The sequence below is a fragment of the Lissotriton helveticus genome, chromosome 1_1 (assembly GCF_964261635.1).
Source record: "Lissotriton helveticus chromosome 1_1, aLisHel1.1, whole genome shotgun sequence".
NCBI classification, from domain to species: Eukaryota; Metazoa; Chordata; class Amphibia; order Caudata; family Salamandridae; genus Lissotriton; species Lissotriton helveticus.
Window position 1 is genome coordinate 1,921,184,186 of NC_136057.1, and position 22,098 is coordinate 1,921,206,283.

General features: G+C 44.3%; 1 protein-coding gene across 1 annotated transcript in view; it reads left to right on the plus strand.

Annotated features, from left to right (window-relative positions):
- Positions 1-22,098, plus strand: part of LOC144754974 (uncharacterized) — a 301,793-nt gene that overhangs the window by 168,999 nt on the left and 110,696 nt on the right. The window contains exons 7-8 of the mRNA XM_078643356.1: positions 462-513; positions 618-652. Of these exons, the coding sequence (XP_078499482.1) occupies positions 462-513; positions 618-652 (87 nt within the window). The remainder of the gene's footprint in view (positions 1-461; positions 514-617; positions 653-22,098) is intronic.

Below are 22,098 nucleotides of genomic sequence, written 5' to 3' on the forward strand. Positions count from 1 at the left end.
TGAAGCCCAGGTTGCGTGCGTGGTCGGTTGGCTTGGGTGCGGTGCCCAGGGCTGGGAGCCACCAGGAGTCGTCCTAGGCGGAGGGCGAAGATCCCAGTATGAGGACTTCCGTCTTGTCCGAGTTCAGTTTCAGGTGGCTGTCCTTCATCCACTCGGCGACGTCTTTCATCCCTTCGTGTAGGCAGGTTCTGGCAGTGTCGGGGTCTCTGGTGAGGGAGAGGATCAGCTGGGTGTCGTCGGCGTGTACAAACACTAACTCTACTTCCAGGTCAACATAAAAAACATTCCAAGTCTTTGGCCAAACAATCACTCTCTTTCTAGGTCGCAATGTGAACATATCAGATGCTGGGTGTAAACCTTGAATCTACGTCTAGGCCATAACATAATTCAATCTCATCCTGTTTCCCAACACTGATGCCAATTCCAGTTCAAAGTACCAACAATGTTCCCCTCTCTTACAGAATATCCATCTCTCGGGAATGGAAAAACAGGGAAGAATTAAAACCAGCAGAAGTATGTACCTTTCATTCGTAAATAAAAAAAACTGTAAATTGTGAAGAACCTGGTTTCATATGCATATATAGATTGACCTGTTTGAATGGCCTCTACTTTTTCAGGAAGCTTCATGTTCAACAGCAATGGATTCATATAGGTAAGGGAAAAATCCCAGTGAGTCAACCATGTCAAGGGTAAGAAAGGTCACCAGTTCTCATGCCTCATCACCCAGACTTCGGTGGGTTAGTCCAAACAGTGAAACAAATGAAGTAGACTAGTGGACTCCATTAATGTCAAGCGATTATTAATTTGTGTTTCCTAGCAGTATTGCATTACTGCAGAGGACACCTTAAACATCGCCTGCCACACGGTTACCAATTCCTTGTAGATACTCGTGAAACATCAGTTTTCACTGCCCGTTGACTCTTTTCTTACAACAAAAACTGACTCAAAATGTACTTGATCTTTATCTATATTTAGGGCAGTGTATTTCCTGTTTTGATCCAACCTGTGTCTCAGGTTCATAACATAATTCCAGGGCATGCAGTTTTTCAGGATGAACACCATCACATTTTAAATCTATTATGTTGCGCGTCTTCTGTTAGTCATTTTTAGTGAGAAAATTAGATAACTGTGAGAAAATTAGAGGTTTACAAATGTATGTCCAATTTCCCCATGATTTTCTCCCAATAACTTTAATGATAATGTTGTCAACAAAACGAAAGCCATACTCGAGTGAAACCCCTTATGAATTAATGCAGCCCAAATGGGAAGTACTAGGAAATTATTGTACATTTTAATCGCCGGGACTCGCAAAGCAAGGACAAGTGGGCTGGGATTGCTGTGGCCTGATGTTTTTCTTCTCCCTGAATGTTGTTTTGGTGTTACATTCGGTTGGCTCCGCCTCCCGTCTGACCTCTTCGGTTGCAATTATATGGTATAACGCAGAGATATATGGTTGCTGGTTTTGGGATGTTGCCATCAAAGGCTGCGTATGGTGGTTCTGTGGACTGATGTCTCCACTCAAGTGACCAGCGTTTCACCTCATGGCCACAGATTAAATTATCAGCAAGCCCACATAACATTTCATCCTTCTGGGGTTTGATAACTGAGTTTTTTTGTGCAATGTCACTATAAACATTTGTCAATCAGTGCCCCCTTGCCCCAAAGGGTGAATGTGTACTTTATTCGGGCAATGATTAAGGCTGCCGAGGTGACGACTTATTTGGCCCGGGCATTAACCATTTAAGCCTAATGGGGGTTATGGGGTGGTGGGTCGGAGGGTTACTTATGTTCTGGGTTCTGTTCTGGCAGACTTAATGAGGCGTTTTCATGGCCTCTGGTCTCCCCTCATCCTGCCTTCAACTGAAGGTTATGCTGTTTCTCAGGAATCCGAGTCAGAACACAAGGGAATCAAGACCAACCCGACCAGATAGGTTCAAAGTTGGGGATCCAAATATACCCGACGAGCTCCCGATAGTAGGGGCACTTTAGCGGAGATCTTTTTCCAATAGCCGTATGGTGAAGTGGGCGTGAGGGGCCAGAAATGTGTAGATGTATAGGTTGAGGGTGAATCTAAATGAGGGTTGGGAGTACCATTGACATCACATTTTATTCAATAGGTCTCCTACCCATAATTAATATCGATAATGATACGATAAATTCATAGACATGCTCCGAATAGCGTAGACTAAAACATCACACTGCACAATTTAGTGCCCTTACTATAGGGAGCCCGTTGGGTATTGTACCGCCGACCCGACGAGGAGCAGCCCAAATGATGAAGGATGATACCCAACTGGGTGTGTGAGGGCATTAAAATCCAATATTTGGATCCACAACTTTGAATCTATCTGGTCGGGATGGTCTTGATTCCCTTGTGTTCTGACTCGGATTCCTGAGGAACAGCATAACCTTATTTTGTAGACTTGCTTAGGACCTCTCCAAAAAAGCCCCCCAGTACCCTCTTTGTGTATTGACTCCCCTCATGAGTTCCTTGCCTTGGTGCCTGACTGTTTGTTTCTCTTTATTTTACTTTGCGGGGGAAGTGCACGGGTCTGTCATCTTCTGATTCTCTCCACTGGTAGTCCTCCCCTCTCAATCTGCTGCGACTGATTTTGATTTATTTGTTGCTTCATTTCTGCAGAATTGTGCCTGGATGTGTACCCTTCCATTCTGCTATTCGGGCTGAGTATGGTGGCTTGATAGACTTGAGCGACCCCTGCAGGGGGCCTGTATTTGGCCTCAGGGTCACAGGTTCCTATCCTGTTGGGTCCCCTTAGCCTTTCATTCTTCTCTGGTCAATATTTTGAGTCCCTTAGACTTGGGTTGCAATACACTTCTGTTGTATCGTGCCACGTTGCCCTTCTGGGCGTTTGTGTGCTGTGCACTTACACATGTTATTTTGAATGGGTGCTGTGGCATGTTTGGCAGGTGGTGGACAAGTCCTTTTCCCCTTGATCTCTTTAACGGTGGTCTCCTGTGGATGCCTTTGCCGTTATTTTTCAATCGGTGGCGTCTTTGACTTTTGGTCAACTTGGTCTCCAGGTTTGGCATGACATGCAGTGGTGGCTGTACCCATATACCCTCTCCAAGGGTCCTCAGTTGGGTCTGGCCCTCCTGTGAGGGGTTTGGTATAGCGGACAGTCTCTCCTTTTCCACCTGTTAGGCATTGGCTCCAGTTCGAGCTTTTGTTTCCTCCCATCTGTCGGGGGTCTAGAGATGTGTATTCAGAAGGACACCCAGGTGACATGGATCCTATGTGTGTCAGCAAGGGGGATGTTGGTTCCCTTCCTTTTTGTTCATTGCCAGAAACAGAGCATGGGCCTGCGGTTCAGCTCAGTCTCCAAGGATACTGTTCTTGTGGCTTCTAAGGGCTGTTTCCTCGCATCCCTCTTCCTGATAGATGCCTGCCTGCTTATTCTTATCCATCTGGCTGGTCCGCTGTTTCTTAATTTGTCTGTGGGCTCATGTTCCTGCCTTTTCCAGGTGCTTCTTTTTCAGCTTTTCATCAATGCCATTGGTTTTTTATCCCTCTTGGCGCCAATGGCTCTGATGTTTATCATGGCTCTCTTCCGTCTGTTCCACTGTGTATACTGGGTTCTTTTCCAACCTTGAGTGTCTGCCCGTCTCTGACTGCTGAGACTAGGGGAGATGACCTCTGCATAGCCTGTGTTCTCTGGGGCCTATATCCATTTGTTCCCTGGTTTCCGGCTTCTCATGAATCAGCGGCTTTCATTTCTGGGCCCCCGGAGGTTGAGGGTTTTTCTGGTGGTGGTTGTTGTCTCTTGTTCCCTCAGGGGCTCATTCCTTCTCCCTCAGTAGTCTTGCAGACAAATACTTGCACCTGGGGGAAACAGCACTGCTGGTGGATTCCTGGGCCCTGGGCTGATGATCCCTTTTTGGATCTCCGGTCTTCGTACTGGTGGATTTTGGTGGCGTTGTGGCAGGCACTATCTTTGTTTACCTCCTGTCCTTCGGCCACGTGCTATCTGTGTTCAGATAGTCAGCTATGTCCTTTGTGCCTCTGTTGATCAGCAGGAGGGATGTGAGCGATTTCTGTTTTTCTCTTTTCTCTAGGGGATTCGCCTTTCTGTGGGACTTGTGGAGACTCCTCTCTCTCTCCTTGCCAGTCTCCCTCTTTGGGGTGGTGAAGTGGCCTGGTGAAGTGGCCTGCGAGATTGGACTGTGTGTGCCCAATCTCTATCAGCAAAATAACTCCTTGTTCGACCTTCCCTAGCTGGGTCTGCTTGCCTCAGCAGAATGTGCTGTTCTCCTACTGTTTGCGGCTTGATTCACTCATGGTTAGGCCTGGACGTTTGATACTTTCTTCTTCCCATGGCCCTTGCTTTCCTGGGCCCTCGGTGCATTTGGGTTGTTCTGACAGTGTTCTTCTGGTTGTTCTGTACTGGTCTCTGACCTTGGTTTGCCCTTCCTATTGGTTTGACTGCTTGTCTGGTTTTGTGGGTTCCTGTACAACCATCTCCGCTGTTTGCTCCTCTATTCATCCCATCCTCTCTCCTGCGCCTTCAGCTGGGAGTTTAGCTCTTGTGAGATTGTCCCTGTTGGTTCTGAGTTGTTCGATTGTACTGACCCACGCCAACCGGTTCTCTCACGGGCTTTCGCCCTGGTGTCTTGCATTCATCATTGGTGGTGCTTTGGTGTAGGGAGATGGGTCTATCTCCTGTTTCCTATGATTTGGTCAGGGTGTTAGGTTATTTTTAGGGGAATGGTTTACTGTTGGGTCTGCCGATCTCTCCTCTCCGTGCCTAGTGGGTCTCCATTCTGGCCTTCAGGGGCTCTGAATGTCTTCTTTCTCTCCAGAGAAGTCTTGCTTTTTGCTGAGTTTTCTGCTTCTGAGTACTGACCCCTGTTCTGCGGTCCCCACCCAGGGTTTTACATTGGTGCTTCTGGCGTTGCCTTGTCCTACTTTGCACCCCTGGTTCCCATTGGTCTTTTGGGTCTTGTCCTTCCGGTGTTTTCTCTTGACACATCTTCTCCAGAGGCTGTGATTCTCCGTTTTCTGGATGTGTTGTAGGCCTTTCGCATCTGCCTGTATTTCCTGTGAATTTGGGTGGTAGTTTCCTTATGTGTAGCCAGTGGTCTCTCTGGATGGTGTCTTGTGCCTTCTTGGCATTGTTTCATGGTGCGTCACTGCATGTTAATTGTACTGCTCCTTCTGGTGCTTATCCCCACACTTTTGGTTCCCACTACTGTCTCTGGTTGGGGATGGCTGTTTCCACGAGTTTTGGTGCTGATGTTTTGTCAGCTGTACATGGTCTTGGGTTTGTGCTGTTTTTTACATTTCTGTTCATGTATGTTGTGTCATCCTTGGTTTCTTTGTGGTTCAATCACCATGCGCTTGGGTATGGGCTCATTAGTAATGATTGGGACAGGAAGACGGATGAGGAGATAATGCCTGGTTACTCACAGCTAATCTTCATTGCCAGACCACTCATTGACATCGCCAGGGAGTCTCGAGCGCTAGGAGCCACAAAGCGCGTTTTGAGATAGCGCTGGCGTTTTGAGATAGCGCTGAGATAGCGTTTTGAGATAGCGCTGGCGCATGCATTTCACAACGCGATCTAATGCTGTTTTAATTACCCGTTTTGTCATTTGATTTTACTTATGTGCCTTTTACCCTGCTTTTAACCCACTTACCCTCACTATAATTGTTAAACACCGCATTTTGCGGGTCCTTCTCTCCCCCGGCGGCCATCTTGGGTAGGGAGGTTGGGACGTCTGGCGGCGCCATCTTTGTTGCCACACTAGCGTCTCAAACAGCGCTATTTAGGGCGGGCAAACCATCAGCTCTGTCTTGACCACGAAGACAGACCACTCATTGACATCGCCAGGGAGTCTCGAGCGCTAGGAGCCACAAAGCGCGTTTTGAGATAGCGCTGGCGCATGCATTTCACAACGCGATCTAATGCTGTTTTAATTACCCGTTTTGTCATTTGATTTTACTTATGTGCCTTTTACCCTGCTTTTAACCCACTTACCCTCACTATAATCATTAAACACCGCATTTTGCGGGTCCTTCTCTCCCCCGGCGGCCATCTTGGGTAGGGAGGTTGGGACGTCTGGCGGCGCCATCTTTGTTGCCACACTAGCGTCTCAAACAGCGCTATTTAAGGGCGGCCATGCTAACGCGCAGCGTTCGCGCGCAGCGTGAGCACGCCGGAGTCACGCCTGAGTCCAGCCCGTCTGCGCCCGTCCGCGCACGAACGGGCGCAGGGGCAGGGAACTCTGGCGGCCGGGCCCCCTTTACACGGGACGAGTTGGTCCGTTTGAATGGAATGACCCACCCCCTAGACTCAGGTACGGTAGCCACACTGAATGATCTGGGTATCCATACTTCGAATATAGGTAAATCAACTACGGACCACACTTTGAAATTGGTTAGTCTAAATACAAGATCCATGCAATGTCATTGCCTTGAAATTTTCACTTTGCTCCAAGACGAAGATATCGATATTCTGACGCTGACTGAGACGTGGCTTGGGGATAACTCGCTACCCGACATAATAGCCGCTGTTCCGCCTGGCTATGATATACACTGGCATAACCGCGTTGGAAATGTCCGTGGAGGTGGTGTGGCAATTCTGTTTAAAAAGCATCTCATAGCAACCAAAATATTGGCACATACCTTCGATCGAGCCGACACGCTGGCCGTAAAATTTATGCTTAATAACCTGTGTTTAACCATCTTTACTGTTTATCGTCCACCCAACTCTACTTCGGCTTTTAATGACGGTTTCATGGCTACTATGTCAGATTTGTGCTCTCGGTACAAAAATATAATTGTCACAGGGGACTTTAACCTTCATTGGGACAAGGAAAAGAAAGACTCTGCAGCGGAATCAGTAGAGACTACGATGTCCTCTTTGGGCTTTAGACAATTGGTAAATTCCATTACGCATATAAAGGGTCATATTCTTGACCTGATATGGACCTTAGATCCCAAGATTAGGGTTACGAAAATACTCCCTTGCATATGGTCAGATCATCATCTGATTTATTGCGAGGTCCCTATCGATAAAAAACTTTTGCAATCAGGGTCTAACGTTAAAATGGGCCGCAAATGGAAAGATGTGGACTTAGAATCCCTGACTATCAAACTTACGGATCTTTTGCAACCCATAATTCCTGATGCCATCTTAGATCAGGAGTGTAATGCTCTAATGGATTGCTTAACTGGAGCAATAAATCAGATTGCCCCGGAGAAACCTATAAAAATCAACAGTGGGGGGAAAGGCGCACCTTGGTTCACCCCTGCTTTGAGGGAACATAGGAAAGCGCTACGGAATGTTGAAAGAATTTGGAGGAGGAAAAAAGACGACACTTCCTATGAGGACTATAGGAAGCTGTTTCACGTCTATAAAAAATGTATACAGGAAGCTAAGGCCTCTTATTACGAGAAACGGATTAATGAAGCTGACAATATCCAAAAGGAAATTTTTAAGATACTCACTGAACTGACAAAGAGAGCTCAAGTTATAGACACTACCATCAGTTGTGATGTCTTTTTGACATATTTCCTGGATAAGGTTGACTTTATTTTAAAAGAGATAACAAATGCCACCCCTGGTCCCACAGGTCCACAGACACCCCAAACTCCAGTGGGAACCTATATGTCTAATTTCCCTCAGCTAGATGCATTGGGCCTGGAAGTCTTGATGAGGAAAGTAAAGTCTGGATCTCCAGCGGATCCATGCCCCCCAAGTGTATTTCGCCTAGCTCGCCTTAGTCTAGAGGATCACATCCTAGTGATGTTGAACAAATCACTAGATACAGGCCGACTACCAGCCAGCTTTAAGGAAGCTAGGGTGAAACCACTATTGAAGAAAGCTGGGGCTGACCCCAAAGTGCTGAAAAATTATAGACCCATCTCCCAGCTGCCATACCTGTCCAAAGTCTTGGAACAACACGTGCTGATATCGCTGACCTCGTTCCTGGATACTAACCATCTTCTCCATGAGATGCAGGCAGGGTTTCGCGCACATCACAGCACCGAGTTAGTCATGCTCTCGGTGCTGGACGATCTAAGAATGATGGCTGACAGTAAAAAACCTAGCGCACTGATACTTTTAGATCTGTCAGCAGCGTTTGATACTGTCAGCCATCCTCTACTCTTGGACAGGTTGGCTGGCTTTGGGTTTAGAGACTCAGCATATGACTGGTTAGAATCCTTCCTGTTAGGGAGGACCCAGAGAATTCAGCTGGGAGATATGGTTTCAGGAGTGGGAGAACTTACCTGCGGGGTCCCTCAAGGCTCTGCATTGTCCCCCCTCCTATTTAACCTGTATCTACAACCCTTAATAAAAACTTTGACTGAGATGGGTTGCCGCGTATTTAATTACGCGGATGATACTCAGCTGCTTCTAAGTATGGAGGACACAGAACGAGCCCAACTACAAGCACAGGAGGTGCTTCGATATACAGTCAAATGGATGTCAAGTAACCTCCTTAAGATCAACCCCGAGAAAACCGAGGTGTTGATCGTTTCATCCACTTGTTCGCCTTGGAGCGACCTGTATTGGCCACAGGAACTGGGCTCCACTCCTAAACCAGCCGACGCGGTAAAAAGTCTTGGCATCAGGATAGATAGTGCGCTATCTATGAAATGCCAAGTCTCTACCGTGGTAGGAGTCTGCAATGGCCTTTTGAGACAGTTGCGTAAACTAGTCCCACTTTTGTCCCAATCCATGCTCCGTACCGTAGTCTCGGCTACTATACTCTCGAGACTCGATTACGGGAATGCTCTTTACCTGGGCCTACCAAAGACACTAACTAACAGACTGCAGGTGGTTCAAAATGATGCAGCACGACTCCTTTTCAAACTGCCGCGGAACTCCCATGCCTCTCCGCTGCTACAGAACCTACACTGGTTACCAGTGATACAAAGATCTATCTTTAAAAGTCTCTGCATAGCCCATAAATCCATCTATGGTCAAGCCCCTGCATATGTTAAGGAAAGGTTGGAGATCTATCGACCTGAGAGAAGACTGAGATCGGCGGAAGCACAACTGTTAGTATGCCCCCGGTTCAAATTAGCTACAAAAGGAGGCAGAGCATTTTCAGTTCTGTTACCAAAAATCTGGAATGAATTACCTGAAGCCCTGCGCAGGGATGGTAATAGGCTCCACTTCAGGAAAACTTTAAAAACCATTCTGTTCAGGGCAGCGTGGAATTCAGTTTAGTCTGCTCCTTCCCCTAGATTGTTGATTAGGTTGTTATGTTTTTATGGTCAAAGCGCCTTGAGACCTGTCGGTGATTTGGCGCTATACAAGCATATATTAACAATAACAATAACAATAACAATTGCTCCAAGTCATATTCTTCCCATTCCGTTCCTGAGCCTGTCCCTCCCGCCCTTGTTTCTCTTTATGGGGATTGTTTTTTGTTTTTCATTCATAGGAGTTTCTTTGGTATTCTCAGGATGTCCTAGTGATGTGTTTTCCCCTATATGTATGCTGGGTAGGCAGCACCATATTGAGGATAGTATTCTGACCTCAGGTAGTTAAAGGTTTTTGTATAGCAGGCTAACTGCTCATGCATAAGGAATGGAATGGGAAGATTACTGGTGAGTACCAGTGCATTATTGCAGTCCTCATTCATTGTGAAAGCACATTTTTTCCTCAGAAATTATTGTAGACGTTATTATGACATATTAGTAAATTATTGTGGTTTAAGTAAGAGGGGATGGTAAATTAAAGCAGCCCTTGCAAAGAGCACCAGTAAATAAGTACAACCCTTCTGAGAAGATCTACCACATTCGTGCACCTGTGGGGCAAATATTGCACCTGTGGGTCAAATTTCTCATACATTATTGCATGCCTGATGAGAAATGCTGGTAAATTATTGCAGTCCTCCTCGGTTACACTAATATGTTATGGAAGCCTCGACAAGAAGCACTTGTAATTATTGAAACTTTTGTGAGCAAGGATGGTAAATGAATCCAGCCCTTTTCAGTATCCTTATGAGAAGCTTTTGTTTATTTTTGCAGTACTGGTGAGAAGCACTAGAAATTTATTGCAGACCTGTTCAGAGTAATATTAAAGTATTGCAAGCCTAGTAAAGTGTATTTTTAAACTGTTGAAGATCTGGTAAGGTCTAATGTTAAAATATTGCGGCCTGCTAAGGAGTACAGTTAAATTATGGCAGGCCTGATAAAACATATTGTTAAAGTTTTGCAGGCCTAGTAAACAATATTGTTAAATTATTGCAGTTCTGGTTAGCAGTGCTACATTTGAGCCTGTGGTTTCCGGTGCGTGGTACCAGCACTTAATTGCCAACACTGACAGTTGTGACAGTCTGCCACAAGGGGGCGATGTCTGACTAATTTTGGAATTACCACAACAGTAGTTCATTATTAATTCAATATACATTAGAAATGACTATTACCTGCTACCCACACCATTCTTATAGCTCTGGGGGACCGAAATTGTTCAAATTGCTGCCCTTGTAGGAGTGTGATGGTTAGTAGTTGTAATGTTACTATCACTGCCAGCATGGCAGGGGCAATGTGTGGTGCAAGTTGCAGTGGCTCCTGACGAGAGCCTCAGTACTTATAGTTTTTACAAACTAAGCACTGTTTGTAAGGATTAATGTTAATTATTGCAGGCCTGGTAAGGAGTACTGTTAAATTATTACAGGCATGGTAAGAAGGTGTACTGTTAAATTATTGCAGGTGGTAAACTGTATTGTTAACGTCTTCCAGTCCAGTGCGGCGTATTATAACTGCAGGCCGGGCAAGTTGTATCATTAAATCATTGCAGTCCTGGTTTAAGGCTTTCAAGAGTAACAATCAGTAAATGTTTGCGACCATGATTAGAAATGTTAGAGTGGTGTAAAGTTATAGAAAAATGTACATAAAAGAAATAAAGCAGTTGTCGAGCTTGAATATGATGTTGGAGACTTTAGAAACTGCGGAAGCGCAGCGGTGCGTCAGGTCGTTCACTTTTCTTTCTCTAAAGGACTTTGGGTCAAGGAAACAAAATAAAAACGTGGCTAGTGAATTTACATTTTTATATTTTTTAATTGAAATGTCATAGCTAATTGCACACATGCAACATATATTTCTCCATTGGAATATTAAATTAGTTTCTGGGTAAATCCCTGCTCAAAGAAAGACTCTGAGGGCCTCGATTATGAGCAATTGGATTTGGGCCGCGCCACAAGTCTTCTTAGTGCGCTGCCCTACACATATGAGAAAGAGCAGAAATGCACGGTATTAATGGAATACTGTGCATTCCTGTCCTTTACCCCTCTGATTGCGAACAATTTGCTGCTAATGTAAGAACCCTTGCACCTCTGTTGCAGTAAAGATTATTTTGGGGAAGAAGGGACACCTTTCCAACACAAACACAATCCAGAGAGGCGTTTTCCTCCTACTATTTGTGCTCCAAAATGCATCACACATGGAATGAAGAAAGTATGAAAAATAAAATGTTCTCCTCATTACGCCTGCTCTGGGGAGGCGTAAGGTTTTGGCACTGCCCCAGGTGTACACCACATTGTAAATAGGGGGCAGCGCCAAAATCCATGCGTGCTACTTGGAAAACCCCACTGCAATGCCCATGGAAAGCCTCCTTGATGCATAGTAAGGAAAGGCAGTGACTTGCGCTGCTTTGTCTTACTCTTATCTATGAGGCTATGCAAGGCCAAGCAAAGCCACGCAGAGTGGTTTTGCGTGATCACCTCATAGATAAGCTTCAGAAGCTTGCTCTGCCGGAGCATCCACAAAAGTGGAGCAGTGGCTGTGCAGGCCACTTGTAATTGAGGCCTGCATTGTCAGGTGTGGTCGAAAACATAGTGCAGTGGATGATAGAAGAGTCTAGAAAGAATGATGGTAGTCGAGGGTTCCAGAGGTCTCTGATAAACAACCTCAGTAAATTACAGTCAAACAAATGGCATATTCTTATGAGGGGAGCAAGAAACAATGCTTACATGCCTAGAAGGAGGGTTTACCAATTTAGAAATAAAATATCATAGATGATGGGAAGTTTAGGGGAAGAATTGAAATTACATCAGTGGTGTGGTCTAGTGAAACACCCAATGTTTTTAGCTGGTGAGAAAGGTTGTTGCTACGATGGTCTTCCTTTTATGCTATTGAGTTTTGGTGCATGGAAACATGACTCAGATTTTGTATTGTAAAGGAGAACATACATTTCAAAAAAATGACTAGTTTGAATGAGCAAGCCATATTTGCTCACGTTTTCTTGCGTTGTCCAATATAATCAGTGTGACCATTATATAGAGTAGTTGAAATCGGCTTGTTCATTTTGAATATTTTGGTAGTAAGGCACGCATGAACACACTGCCAGGCCACACTGGCTAAAATTAGAACATTTATATTTAAAGGGGGGGAAACAGGCTGCTTTCTTCAGACTGGAGGCAGCAAGGGAAGACTTCACTGACAGCCATGAGGGAATTGTTTGCCTGAAAGCTCCTTGATCCGGCCTGTGAGCTTCTTGCAGTAGGTCTGGGTTCACCACAAAATGCAGTAGCTAAATATGATTAAACGAGTGACAGAAATAATAAGGAATATGTCTGGCATACATTTAAGCATCTCATGTTTTAGCTGAGGAGTTTTTTTTTTATTTGGTTTCTGGTTGATAGAGGTGTGCTCCCTGTCCAAGCAGGATGCACAGTCCTAGTCAGGGTAAGTCACAAACACCCTAAATTAACCTGTGCTCACCCTCTGGTAGCTTGGCAGTGAGCAGTTAGGCTTAACTTGAGAGGCATTCTGTAAAGTATTTGTGCAACAAATCAAACAGTAAAACAGTAAAATCACCACGCAAAAAGATTCCACACTAATTTAGAACAATAGCTCTTAATCTAATCAATAAAACAAGACTAAAACAACAAATATCCAATAAGTAGAAGTCAAGATATGCATTTTTAAAGAATAAAAATGAAAATAACCCTTAGAAGCAATAAGTGCCTATGGGCTTATCTTGTTTGACTGGACCGGGGGAAATACAAGAATTCATCGGGACCACAATTGGGTGCAGGCCAAATACAGGGACCACGCAAGGCCCGTGGAACAAAAGTACCTTGATCGTGGTCGCAACAGTGACATGCGGGAGGCAGTCAAGCGATGCATCTGTCGACCCTGCAGTCAAGGTGATGCATCGGTTTTCTCCTTGCAACAATGGTTCTGAAGATAAAGCACTGGTTCAAAGATGCGATGGTTCCCATGCCGATGCGCTGGGTTTTTCCACACAGTCAAGGGGATTGCGCTCTCTTCAGTGGCGACAATGTGGTTGTTCCGATGCTGAGGTTCCGATGGCGATGCACTGGTTGCACGAGTGATGCACCGGTTCTGTTCCTGCAACAGCTGTGATTGCGCGATTCCGCACTTGCAGCAGAAGATGAGTCGGTTACATTGACGCAAACATCTGGATCCTCTCCCAAGGGTTCACACAGTGGTATAAGAAAATATACTTCACAGAACAATTTTGTGTTGGTTTTGTAAAAAAGTTATCACAATTTATTACCTCCCTATATGGGTTACAATCTACAACATGATAAAAACATTAAAGTTAAAAACCACAAAGGAGGAGGAGCCACCATCAATATGAAGAGGTCTAGTCTTTGGACTCGAAATCGTTATGGAGTCCTGACATACGGAGGAGCAGGGAGGCCACATTCGAGTCCAAAGACTAGACCTCTTCATCACATCAAGAAGGTGAAGACTGGAAAAACGAGTCTGATTGTACCTTGGTCAACATCCACAAATAGTTTCTGAATATTAAACAGAAACAGATCTTATGAAAAAGATGACCATTCCCTCATATTGATGGTGGCTCCTCCGTGTACCTTTAGGCTCTCGGCATTTAATACGAAGCGTATGAAACACTATTGACATCAATCCGAATGTAAAGGAAAGGAAATTTTAAGCCTTGTCCATTTTAAAGCAGATATTGAGTGAATATATTTACAAAAGTCCTGAAGAAGGTGTGAAGAAATTAGAAATACACCGAAACGCCGCGTCGACTGTTTTGTTCCACTGTATAATCATTGCTTCACCACCTTTGTGGTTTTTAACTTTAATGTTTTTATCATGTTGTAGATTGTAACCCATATAGGGAGGTAATAAATTGTGATAACTTTTTTACAAAACCAACACAAAATTGTTCTGTGAAGTATATTTTCTTATACCACTGTGTGAATGCTTAGTACCTGCTTCTCAAATAGATCTAGGTGAGAAAATTATCATAAGGATAATTACTCATCCGTTGTCTACCCCTCTCAGTACTATATCTGATTGGCCACCTTAGCCACCATTGCGTAAACAGGGTTTTTTGTTTTTCTGACATATAGACCCCCTTCCCTGCACAGATATCAGGGGTACCTCCTTCTGTTGAATTCCTCTCCCAAGGGGCCAGGTACAAAAGCAGGGTGGAAGACCGTTATGTCCACAAGTCTTCATATCAGGAAGCTAGTCATCTAGCCCTTGGAGTCTCTCTTGGTTGCAGTGATGGTGGTCCAGTCTTTACCCAAGTAGAGAGCACGATTGAGAATTGATGTCCGATAGTCACATTTTTGAGTGCTAAGAGGACACCCAGCAATATTTTCCTACGTGGGCGGTCACAGGTGGTCGTGGAAGTTCGCGATGAGAAAGTTTGACTAGAAAATCTACTTTAACGGCAACCAATTAAAACACCTCTGGCACGCCGTGGTACTGTTCACGCTGATTGTTCAGCTTGCACGAGCTCCCAATGCTAAAAATTAGCATGGCCTGCTTGTTTGCACTCATTCGAAGAAACTTCCTCAGAATCTCACAGAGTTTTCATTTGAATCTGTGGAATTCAACGGAGTGAAACTCGACGGGTTCTGCCCACCCCAAGCTATTTGTAGTAATTAAGTATGGGTTGTACACGCTTTGCTTATTTATTATTTTTTTTTAAAGACAGATTTTATTTGTCATAGATCACATATATTGCATAGCTCCGGAATCCGGAGTCTGCTGCAAACATTAATGGAACGACAATAGCATCTTAGACTTTTACAGAAAAACAAACACCACCCCCCCACCCCTCCCCCCGTTTGCGCTGCTGCTGCCACTGATTTACAATATAATATCTTAACGAGACATGCCAAGTCCATTGAAACACTCTATTGTCTTCACCAATGATCCATCAGTCACATCATCGGCAGGGCAGCCCTCTCTGGCGGAGGGTCCAAGTCCAGCTCACGGTAGTCGGCCCACCTCTTCCAGATCTTAAAATGCTTACGGGGGAACCCCCTAGCCATGAATATAGGTTGCTCAAGTCCCATATACAAGTCCATGCCATTCCTCCAGGCGGTCAATGGCAGAGCTTGAGGCGCCTTCCAAGCTTTGGCAATGTCTTTTTTGGCCAGTGTAAGGCCCAGCAATAACAGGTGACGCTTGTACATATTACCCCCAACCCCCTCCATCACATGCAACAAAGCCAATTTCAGAGCGCGTGGGAGCTCCCATACCAACACTTCAGATAAGCACGTGAACACCCCGTTCCAGAATCTATGCAGCGCCGAGCACCCCAGACAGTGTGTAGAAGTGTACCCTCCTCTGTACCGCATCGGAGACAATCGGGGGAGCCAATCATGCCTGCCCGATTTTCTTATCAGGTAATTCCCCCATAAACAATTTGGCCTCTAGCGGACTAAACTCGGGAAGATGTCCTAGGTCTGTCAAATATGGCGTCAGTGCGTGCCGAAACTGAAGGTATTTAAAAAACTGGGAGCGAGGCATCCCAAATTCATCTTGCAAATTCTGAAAGGACTTCAGGGAGCAGCCCAACATCACATCTCCCAGGGAGGAGATTCCAATCGCGCCCCACCCCCGGAAACTCTGCAGAGCGTCCATGCGGGGCAGGCGACCATTGCACCAGAGAGGGGTCTCTTGGGTAAGCACGTTCCTCCACCCCATTCTGACCAGCTTTTGCCTCCAGACATAAAATACCACCTGCGTGGCAGAGGGAAGGCACCTCCGAAGCGAGGCGGAGTACAACAGTGTGTGCACGGACGCCGAGCCCATTAGGTGCCACTTGACTGTGTAGGCCGGGTCGCCCCTATCGCCATACCACCACTCGTTAAGAACCAACAAGTGTGCCGCTTGATAGTAAGAGAGAACATCTGATGTGGCTAGCCCCCTCAGTATAGGAGGATAAAAAGCACGTTAGCAACGCCACACGCGCGGTCCTCCCCTCCCACAGAAACCCACCCAGCGCCGAGTTGACCTGCTGAAACCAACGGGGCAGAATCCGGTGTGGAGGATTTTGTAGTTGATACAATAGACGAGGGAGCGCCAGCATTTTGAAGATGGCCGATCTGCCATATATCTTTAGTGGCATACGGGACCAAACCTTCAATTCCTCGCGCATGCGGTCCCATACTGGAGTGAGGTTGTGATCCCGGGAGGCGGCCGCCTCCTCTGACAGATACACTCCCAGGTATTTCATCCCTCCAGACGCCAACTGAAGGCCCGGCGCCCATGCTCCCACCTGCTGCTGTCCACCCAATATTCACAACGTCGACTTACCCGGATTCATATAGAGGCCAGAGGTTTCACCGAAAATCTGCAGAATACGAAGCAGCCGCGGCCCGACCGAACCAGATCAGTTAGAAAGAACAAGACATCATCAGCATAGAGTGCTATTTTATCAGCAGGGCCCGATGACCACCGAAAACCTTTGAGCTGGGCAACTATACGCACCCACGCCGCAGGGGCTCCATTGCGAGCGCGAATAGGTAGGGGGAGAGGGGACAGCCCTGTCGCGTACCCCGCTGGACCCGAAAGGATCGAGAGACGGCGTCCCCCACTCGTACTGACGCTGTGAGATCAGTGTACAGCAGCTGTAAGTAAGCCATGAAGCGCGGGTCGAAATTCAGGCATCGCAGTAGGGCAAACAGATATAACCAGCTCAGCGAATCAAAAGCTCTGTTCATGTCTGCCAAAAACAGCGCTGCCTGTTCCCCCAAACTCCTCCAAGCCGATATCGCAATGTGGGCAAGCCTAATGTTATTTCAATCTGTAATCACCACTGGGTATGGGTTCCCACGCAGTAAGGCCAAACCCTGCCTTAACTATTGTTATCACACAAAATGCCAATACTGCCAAATAACTTCAACATACTATTTTGTTTCCTGCATCTGAATTTAAACTGAATGCAACGGAGACTTTTATCATTGAGTTAATCCATATAGATTTGCATTTTATTTGCAAATATTCCTCTTTTTCATATTTTTCAAACGTTTTTTTGTTTACAAAACATTTTTTTGAAGCACATTACAAACAAAACAAAACATAAACATTAATTGTGAAAAACTTTACTTTCATACTTCATTCATACTGGGGGACATGATCCATCATACTCAACAAACACTCAGCCAATTGTCAGTCTAAAAGGTCATACAATTTTTACAATTTATATACACTTTGTTTTATGAAGCCATAGATTCTCATTCGTAATTTGACTTTCTATTTTCAGAGAAAATGTATTCAAATATCTTGTGGCTTCCACGTGTAAAACGTGATCTGTAAGGGTCTACGCGTTTCGAACTCCTAAATTCTGGAGTTCTCGTCAGGACCGTGGGCTGTGAATGACAAACAGGGGACCTGTGTTAATGTGGGTTCTATAAAAACTGCCTTTAGTTCAACACCCACTTCTTTGTCTCTTACCTCTCTAAGTTGCAGCTAGTTGTGCCTCAGTGTTTTCATCATAATCCGCGAAGCGGGACCACCTATATAACATGTATATGAACTTTGTTTAATCCGATAATATTATGCACCTCTCAGGTTCAAGGAAACATGCGTGAAGTCATACTCACTGTTTAAAATGTATCTTGTTTTTCTGATTCTGAAAAAGATTATATATCAGCTGTTAGCGCTACTTTCAATGGGTTTTGGACTCGCGCTACTCTCAATTGGTTGTCGACTGGCTGATGGAGCTGTGGGAATTCTTACCGGTTGTTTAGTTTATGCTCGCCGTCAAAATCAATTTCTGTGTGGGGATCGGCGGGCGGTTCACAGCGCGTCTGTGAAATCAAATGGGGATGTCTCAGTGTTGTTGTACTCAGTTAGGATGGCATTTCATGAACTCCTTGGAGTATCTATTGGCACATACCTTAGTCTCACGGTGTGTTCCACTGGGGTCCCGTCTCTCGGTGTAGAAGCCGACTTGGGGAATATGTTTACTTCCTGATTGAAGGTCACATGGTGCTCCTATATTTCATGGCGGCCATCTTAGCCTAGTCATTCGGTGCAAGTTGGTTCTGTATTATGATGTATATATCATTTTTTAGTTAGCTGGTCCTTGGGGATGGTCATGTAATTATCATGTTATTCCAAGAATGTGGTCCCACGGTTGTGATCATTTCGCGAGAAGTGCACTCTGTGATGCTTCAATTTTTTGAGTGGGGATGTTGTGCCTAAGGGGCTTTATTTGTCATAATGCTTGATAATTAAAGTTTAAACATTTCTGAAAGTTCATTTAATCCGTCAATCGCTGTATTGAATCTGACGATCATTGAAGCCTCTGTTTTCGACAGCTTTGCATCTATATCGCCCCCTCTGGGGTCTTGTTCCACTTTTGTTATAATTGTCCATCGCAAGTCTCTTTCTTCATGGTTGTTTAATTGCCAATGATTGACTAAAGGGGCATTTGGTACTTTCCGTTTTATCCTGGATTTATGTTGTTGGATTCTGGCGCGGACCTCTTGATTTGTTTTGCCGATGTACAGGAGGTTACATGGACACCTTATGCCATAAATAACGCATTTTGTCTTACAATTTGTAAATGACTCGTGTTTCCATGATATTCCACTGTGTGTGAAAATCGGTCCTTCTTCTGTCGAATCGCAGCAATTGCATCCTCCACATTTATGATGTCCTATGATAGGAGCGAGGCCCATCATACTTCTCAGATTGGTAGATGGTTTCAAGGGGAGTGCCGCTCTTACTAATTTGTTGGCCAGATTAGATTCTTTTTTGAAGGCGAATAGTGGCGGTTTTTCCAGTTCTTTGCACAGATTTTTAACTAAGTACCAGTTGTTGTTTACTGCTTTCTTTAGAAGATTTGAATTTGGACAGAAGGTGGTTACTAGGACTATTCGGTCCAGTTTCTTTTTAGTCTTTTTGGCCAATAGGTGTTCTCGAGGTGTCCACCACGCTCTTTTTTTAGAACGGCGCAACAATTTTTTAGGGTATCCGCGTTCGATTAGGTTGCTAGTGAGTTTGTCTGCATGTTTTTCATATTCTTGTCTGTCTTGGCAATTTCTCCTAATCCTCAGGTACTGCCCATATGGCAAATTCTCCTTGAGGCTGCGGGGGTGGTTGCTTTTAAAATGCAACAGTCTGTTCCGATCGGTTTCTTTTTTGTGTAGAGTGGTTTTCAATTCTCCTTCGTCCGAAGGGTATATCTCCACATCCAAAAATGGAATTTTCTTTTTTGAGTATACGAGGCTGAACTTGATTTCTTGTGTTCTATTATTGAGCCATTGGTTGAACGTTTTTAATTCCTCTTCAGGGCCAGACCATACAAAGAACACGGCGTCAATAAAACGGCTCCAATAATTTATTGCATGTTTGAAAGGGTTATCCTGGTAGATGAATTTGTCTTCATAGATGGACATGAATAGTACAGCTAATTCCGGGGCGAAGGGACAACCCATCGCCACTCCGCCTATTTGTAGATAGAAATCACCATCAAACAAGAAGTAGTTGTTTTTTAAAGCAAATTTTGCCAACTGTAGGATGAAATCTGTTGGAACTTGTTCTGGTTTGTCTCGTGTTTCTAGGTAATATTTTAGAACCTGTAATCCTTCGTCTTGGGGTATTTGGGTATACAAAGAAGTTATATCCATTGTAACCAGCCAGTCGTTTTTGTCATTGAATTTCACATCCTGTAATTTATTAATGAAATCCGTTGTGTCTCGGATGTAAGATTTTACATCAGGGATGAAAGGCTTCAAGAAGAAGTTCACGAATTTGGAGATTGGTTCCATCAAGGACTCACAACCGGATACTATCGGTCGTCCGGGAGGGGAGTTGGCATCTTTATGTACTTTTGGTAGTACATAGAAAAGCGGAATTCTTGGATGTTTAATTCTTAGGTATTCAAATTCTTTCTTACCAAGGAAACCATTTTCAAAGGCTTCATCAATGATAGAGTATAACTGTTGTTTTAATTCCATTGTGGGGTCTTTTTTTAGTTTGCGATAACAATTGGTGTCATTTAGTTGTTTTTTGACTTCGTCGATGTATAGTTGGCGGTCCCATATGACAATTGAGCCCCCTTTATCTGCTTGTTTAATTATTACGGATGTGTCCTTTGCTAGATTTGTTAATGCTATGGATTCCGATTTTGTGGTGTTATACTTCACCCACTTGGTCTTTTTCTCCATTTCTCCAGTTGCTGAGAGTATAGTTCTTTCGAAGGTTAACACTTCCTTGGGTGTTTTGAAATTTGGGGGACAGAATGTAGATTTTTTGTGCAATCCAGTGATTTCCATATTGGTATTGGTGGGGTTCTCGGAGAAATAGGTTTTTAGTCTGATTTTGCGAAAAAACTCTATGGTTTCGGTTTTTAATTTTACAAAATCAGTCTTTTTTGATGGAACAAAGGTGAGTCCCTTTTGTAGTATGTTTTCTTCTTCCTTTGTCAGGACTTTCTTGGAAATGTTGAAAATTAATGATGGCGTCAGTTTTTGTAGTTCTGGCGTCGTGTTGACATCTCCCAGGGTTGAGTATATCTCGGTTTGCCTCTTTGTTTTGTTTGGCCTCTCCCTAAAAAAGAAGGAGGACCCTGTTGATTTTGTTGAAAGGAGCCTCTTCTGTTATTTGTTCTTCTTGGCTCTGTGTTATCTCCTTCACTATTACTACTTGATGAGGAAGTGTCGGAGAAGGTGAGATATTTTTGGGACGATCTTCCTTGGTTATCTTGTAGGTATCTTCGGGAGTCTGGCCGTGAGTAAAAATCCTGTTGGAGATAGGGGTACACCTTTTCTATATTGAAGTTCTTTTGGTCTTTTTCGAATTGATTTGTTTTTTGATTGACGGTGTAGTCTTTAAATTCACTAATTTCTTTTTCAACTTTTTCCAAAAGTCCTTTGGCGTCTGATATAAGATCGTTAGTAGTAATACTTAGTTGTAATTTCTCAATTTCTTCCAATTGGGCTTTGGATAGTCTTTGGGCCGTTTCAATTGTCAGGACCATCAGGTCCCGGCTACATTTCGTTTCGATGAAACTATATCCCTTCTTATAGATAGGGTCCTCCGTGAAGACGACCGGTATGTTCTTTATCTGTAGGCCTCCTGGGATAGTGCCCGCTCTCAGGTGTTGGAGTAAGAAGTGACCGTGTAGGTCCGTCCTAATTTGTTTTTTCTTTAATCTTAGGAGTTTGTCCGTTTCATTTTGATTTTGTGCAGGTACACTTAAAGCGGCTGAAGCAAAGAGGGGTGGATCCGCTAGCAGTTTTTTTATATGGTCTTCGCTGTACGCAAAGGTTTCATTTTCTGACATACTTTTCTGTGCTCACTCGCTCAATCACACTCTGACGTTCTTTCCACAATAAACAAATAAACCGACGCAGGACAAAGGGTCCCTGATTCTCCACTGAGAATAATCAATTCGTACGTGCCAAGTTGCCTAACTTCTCGCGAAGGGGCTACCACACAGGCAACTGCCTGCTATCACGATCTGTAATCACCACTGGGTATGGGTTCCCACGCAGTAAGGCCAAACCCTGCCTTAACTATTGTTATCACACAAAATGCCAATACTGCCAAATAACTTCAACATACTATTTTGTTTCCTGCATCTGAATTTAAACTGAATGCAACGGAGACTTTTATCATTGAGTTAATCCATATAGATTTGCATTTTATTTGCAAATATTCCTCTTTTTCATATTTTTCAAACGTTTTTTTGTTTACAAAACATTTTTTTGAAGCACATTACAAACAAAACAAAACATAAACATTAATTGTGAAAAACTTTACTTTCATACTTCATTCATACTGGGGGACATGATCCATCATACTCAACAAACACTCAGCCAATTGTCAGTCTAAAAGGTCATACAATTTTTACAATTTATATACACTTTGTT